The following is a 5,526-nucleotide window of genomic DNA, read 5'->3' as shown; positions in this document are numbered from 1 at the left end:
AACTTGACTGACCTGCACAGAGCCCTGACCCCAACCCCACCCCACATCTCTGGGATGAACTGGAACACTATCTGTGAGCCAGGTCTTTTACCCCCCAACATCAGTGCCTGACCTCACTGAGGATCTCTTGGCTGGGAGTAACGTCATGCACCCAGGCTCTAAAATATTATGGAACGTCTTCCTGGATGTTACAGCAGCACATTAGGTTTTTAGAATGAAATGTTCTACACTCAGGTACGTTCAGGAGTTTATATAGTGGCTGTCCTCACATAGAGAGAAAAACAGAGAAATACTTTGACGATTATCTCATCAACTTTAGAGCAAACTCAAGCAATAACACTTGTATTAATTCTTGTAATGCAAATAATCAGATTGCCCATTTATTCAATACTTCAATGGTTCCTCTAATCCTGATCTCCATTGCTGACCTTTGAACTCTCTGTGGGTTCATTATACAGTCTATGGGTGGAGCTAATTCTCCATTCTGAGATACTAAGGACAGACCAGCCTAGGTGACCAGCTCTGTCTGAGAGCTAAAGGAGTTTATGTGCGTTAGAAGGTATAAAACAAGACAAGGAATTTTACACTTTTATATCATTTATGTTAACGAACCGAAAACAAACAATAAACAGAAGTAGAGGAAGTATGCTACTCTGAAACACACACATCGTCTCTTCATATGAAGATGATAACTTAGAAAAAATGGCAATATACAGCACTTTGACAGCAAGAAATCACACAGACAGACTCCAGCAGTCCTTGTTGGCAGGTCCGATGTATTTGCCAGTATGGTGTCGTTCAGTGTTAGCGGTGTTTGCCAACGCGGTTGAAGCGTCTGTAGAGGAAGCGGATCCTCTTCTCCATGCTGTGTCTTTCCAGAGTCATCATTCTGTCTCCCACCATCTTCTTCTTTCTAATTAGACGCTGCAGTTCATTGCCTTTGAAAGCCTTCAGCCAGCAGGGACCCACAATGAGGTCTTTGGGATGAGCTTTAAAGTCCCCTGCAGACACAAAGTGAGGAGATCAGTGTATGTGTGACAGAGGAGATATTGCAAGCAAATGTGTAGGGAAAGCACAGCTGGTGAAGAGAACTGAGGTACAGATCTGAACTCAGTAAGGCACCATCAAGGCCACATTGGTCATATTCATGAATACACAATTTATCTTTTCAAGTGGACTCCTAAGGACTTCTTCTGCAGTTGTTGAGGATATGATAAGATTGTATGCAAGCTCACCGGTTCTCAATTCAGCCCTTTTATGAAAAAATTAAGTTTAGTAACTCAAACAGAGGGCTTCCGTTCTCCTACATTAACAAACAAACTCAATCAGACCATATAAAAAAACCCACTTTTGAATCCATAGCTGCATTGTGTGTCCTTACAGTTTCATTACATGCTCACACAGAAGAAACTTAATTAGACAAACAGGGAAGCAAATTCCACCGTCTAAAATACACATTTTGTCTGGTTCGGGACACTTACCTAAGATGCCTATGTTATCATAAACTCCAAACATGCTCCTCTTCTCAGTCCACCTGTCCACCTTCTTCAGCTCAGGGATGGCATGCATCCTGATCCGGCAGCATGTACCTGAAGAAAGGACATTGTTTCATGTCAGTATTCAGAGTATCTTTTGCACATGCACTGCAATTAGAACTGGTACAATTAGTAGATTAATTAATTAGTCAATCAAAATAAAATGAATCTCGAACATTTTTCAGTTACTGAAGTCATTTATCGTGCAAAAATACCAAATATTCCCTGGTTTCCACTTCTCAAATGTGAGGGTGTGCAGTTCTTTCTGTTCTGTATGACTATAAACTGGAAATATTTGTGGTTTAGATTGCAGTTCAGACAAAACAAACTATTTGAAAGCATCACCGTGGGGAAATTTACAATGCAACAAAAAACAAAACATTGCACGATAATGAAAATAATTGTTATTTGCAGACACGACTCTCATTAGTGCACATTTACAGGGAAGTAAATTTAACTGACTTCAGGTGATGTTAATAGCTTCATAATTTATATTTATTGTAATTTTTTTTCGTACTATCGTGTACTCTTCCATACTTGTTTACAGCTGCAAACAGGTTTCTAGTTTTGATTTACTAGTTCTGGATCCTCACGTGGTCTGGTGCTTCTGCAACACCTAAATGATGAATAAAGTCCTGTCTAATTTTCATTTAATTCAGTGCTAATGCGTAGTCATCAAATGAATTAACAAGAGCATTGACTGTGGGGCATAAAGAGCAATGTTGTAGCTGCAGCACAGACACAAACAGTAACACCAGTACCAGTACCCACCAGTAGAAATGCTCCTGGCTGTGTGGAGCAGAGTCCCTGCAGCTCTCAGTAACCCTCCCAGCACCGACATGTCTGAAGTGTATCTACAATAACACACACACACACACTCAGCTTCATGAAAGGTATCCAAATCTCTCAGATAGAGTTGTTATTCGACGTGTATCAACCTTCGTTAGCTTTACAGATAACTCAGCTACATTGACCCTGAGCTTTAGCTGGCACATTATTTACATTGAAGGCAGTTTTATGAACGTTACCGGTTTCCACGTCCAGCAGCGATCTTCTGCCCAGTTAAAACTCTAGTTATTAGTACAACAGAGCATAAAGTCCAGCCTTATAAGGAGATATTACGCTTAAAAATATGTGTTATTGAGGCTGCAACATGGTCCTGGTGGCCGCTTCCATCTTACTCCGTGTCCCACAATGCATAGCGCCGGTACCGTATTGTCTTAAGAGCAGCGCAAAAAAACAACAACAATCATTTGACGGTCTTGGTACTTTTTCTACTGCATTTTTCACCCAGTAGAGGGAGGTAATGCAAAAACCATCAAATAAACAGCAATATGAATGAAAAAGGGAGGTAATTTACACGTAAATTCAGAAACTTAATCTCAAAAGATGTCTTTTGACACTGGCCAGGTCTTTGCCTTTTTCGCTTATGCTCTGCAGCTTCTGCATAAATGTAAGTTTCATCAAGGTGATGCACAATCTTGCAGTGGAGGAAGATTTCTTATCCTTCACTTAATTAAAAGTAGTAATGCAGTGAATATTGCATTCACATGTCACGAGTAAAAGTACTTAAATACAGAACAATGGTCCCCGGCAGTATTACTATTAGCTTATAGGCCTATATGATATATTTGAATTAATAACACTGGTGTATTAATGTGTATGTTGCTTTTTAGTGCTGTAGATGTTTAAGGTTGTGTTGATGTTTTGTATTTTATTTAGTATTTAGTTTATATAGTGTTTGTAGCATCACTGTCCTGTAAGATACGTAGGTTATCTCTAGAAAGTCAACTTTTATAGCACATAAAACCGCTTTGTGACATATTTTACATCTTATCCAAGATGGTTTATGAATTAAAAAAAAGGTTTTTAGTAGGAACTCCTGGACTGCATTTCAATATGTATACATAGGACTCCCTGACGAAAGCTTATTGCCCTAACCCTAACACTTGTTTTTAGGCCTAACTTTACCATGTCTAGACAATTTTTTTGTTTAAAAGAGAGAACCTGGTAGTTTTCCTGTGATTTTTAGGGGTCTAAAATATTTATTGAGCTTAAGAAGCAGTATTATTTTCTCAACTCACAAAGGAACACTTAGTCCTTCAGTTAAAGTGAAAACTGAATACACTTTTGTATGCCTCTGTAGTAATGTTGTATAAAATAGAAATATAATAATAATCAAGTAAGTACAAGTACAGTATGAGTTTTAAAATGATTTATTACTATACATAGGTACATATATATGTAATGTTGGAGAACTCAAAGTTTGCAGGGCTTCATTCCAACAAAAAATAAATAAATATTGATCAGCTGTTAAACCTGTTGCTGGAAAGAAAATATGAAAACCTGTTGACATCCAGGTTGTTATTTACTCTCTCTCTCTCTTTTCTCTCTCTCTCTCTCTCTCTCTCTCTCTCTTCATACGCACACCACAAACACAAAAACACACAGGCAGAGACTGATACTTTCAGTCTTACTGTAATGAAGACCTAGATGGAATATTTTGTCATTTTCAAAGAAACAAGTACGCCAAAACTGATCTTTGTCTTTATTTCATTTTTGCTAAGACGTCAGTGATTGTGTGGAAATTTAAAACCAGACAAAACATTTTTGAACATTAGATTCCATTCAGTTTTAACATAAACCACACTGCAGTGGCCTGCAGAGAACAGTTATGGTCTAACTGTAAGTGTGCAGAGTGTGTGTATAACTTAATGTGACTTAAATTAATGCAGTAAGAAAATTAAGATTTGACTTTCTTTGTGCAAATACATACCAATACTTCCACATCCACAAAGACACAAAGTACAAATGATAAAGTACAAATCAATTTATGTGTGCATAACATGAAAGGAGAATCTGCTATAGACTTAATAAAAGATTAGCATGCAAAATATGCAGTATTTTAGACTAAATTTAACATTTATTCATCATCAAACATATAATATGCACTTTGTTTTTGCATCACAGTCATGTTTCCATGTAGTACTTAACGCTGCGCTGAGCAAAACGCTGACTTGACTAAATTAAAGAATTTCTCAGCAGAGCAGCATTTTTTCATCTGTGCTCTGCTTCCTCTGCCAGTAAAACTCAGTGGAACATCATACTTCATCACCTACATATAGGGACTAGTATGCCGTGATATAATCATAGCAGTTATTGAAATTTAACCACAGCTGTGTTTACAATAATTCAGAAAGTCTTACGCCTAAATATTTAGTGTTTTATTGCTTATTAAGGGTTAATGCTGAAAAACTGTGTCAGTGATAAGAGCAGACATAATGCAGCGAGAGCTTGACGCAGGAACAAACTACTCACTTGCTGAATTTCGACAGAAGCATCTGATTTGACTATTTTCCAAGCTCATCATTATTAACATAATCATGTGCATTCCCTCAAGCTCAAAGCTCAGTTGTTTCCGTGCAAGGGGCTTTTTCCTTCACATCACTTTCACTTCATATTCAGATACAGTAGAGGTGACTAAACATCACCTTTAGGAAAGACCACCTCACAAAGAGTGACACACACATGCCCCCAACACTGACACACTAAGGGATGCAGTTGTTGTTTTTTTAAGCACAGCCTGAAACAAATATGACACTGATTTAAATTTGAAGGCTGACAGCGTTTGCTGTGTGGAGGAAGTTCTAGGTGGATGAGATGAAAAGATTTAAGAGTAACACTCACCCAGCAGTTACCAGGGAAAATGCCTCCAAAAGGTGAAGAAAAACAGATCTGTGGTTTCACCCACACATTTTCAGGTGTATCTATCCATCTCTGTGACTGTCTCTATCTATCTGTGCATCTGTATCTATCTGTGCATCTGTATCCATCTGTGTATCTATCTATCTATGTAGTTGTGCTTTTAACTTACTGTAGGTTTTCCACTCCTTTTTTATTTCAGTTTTTTAGAGTACAAAATTCTTTGTTGAAAAAAGCAAAAATACCTGAAACCTGATAGACCTTTGATGTTTTTAGATAGATAGATAGA

General features: G+C 37.8%; 1 protein-coding gene across 1 annotated transcript; it reads right to left on the bottom strand.

Annotated features, from left to right (window-relative positions):
• Positions 1–576: 576 nt before the first annotated feature.
• Positions 577–2,738, bottom strand: mrpl51 (mitochondrial ribosomal protein L51). The gene is made up of 4 exons (XM_035672717.1): positions 2,564–2,738; positions 2,307–2,389; positions 1,482–1,589; positions 577–1,001 (listed from the first exon to the last, which is right to left on the bottom strand). The coding sequence occupies exons 2-4, from the start codon at positions 2,374–2,376 to the stop codon at positions 805–807; spliced, it is 375 nt and encodes a 124-aa protein (XP_035528610.1). The 5' UTR covers positions 2,377–2,389; positions 2,564–2,738; the 3' UTR covers positions 577–804.
• Between the last annotated feature and the right edge of the window lie 2,788 nt (positions 2,739–5,526).

This window comes from Morone saxatilis, unplaced genomic scaffold, assembly GCF_004916995.1.
Source record: "Morone saxatilis isolate NCDOM2014 unplaced genomic scaffold, NCSU_SB_2.0 Contig24, whole genome shotgun sequence".
In the NCBI taxonomy this organism is placed as follows: domain Eukaryota; kingdom Metazoa; phylum Chordata; class Actinopteri; family Moronidae; genus Morone; species Morone saxatilis.
This window is presented reverse-complemented; position numbering and strand designations above follow the sequence as displayed.

What these genes read in the sequence shown, in the direction of transcription:
- mrpl51 (XM_035672717.1), bottom strand. Translation starts at nt 2,376, where the DNA reads ATGTCGGTGCTGGGAGGGTTACTGAGAGCTGCAGGGACTCTGCTCCAC. An exon ending in AGCCAGGAGCATTTCTACTG is followed by an intron (nt 1,590 to 2,306) that starts GTGGGTACTGGT and finishes TCCTTTCTTCAG; the next exon opens with GTACATGCTGCCGGATCAGG. An exon ending in TGATAACATAGGCATCTTAG is followed by an intron (nt 1,002 to 1,481) that starts GTAAGTGTCCCG and finishes TTGTGTCTGCAG; the next exon opens with GGGACTTTAAAGCTCATCCC.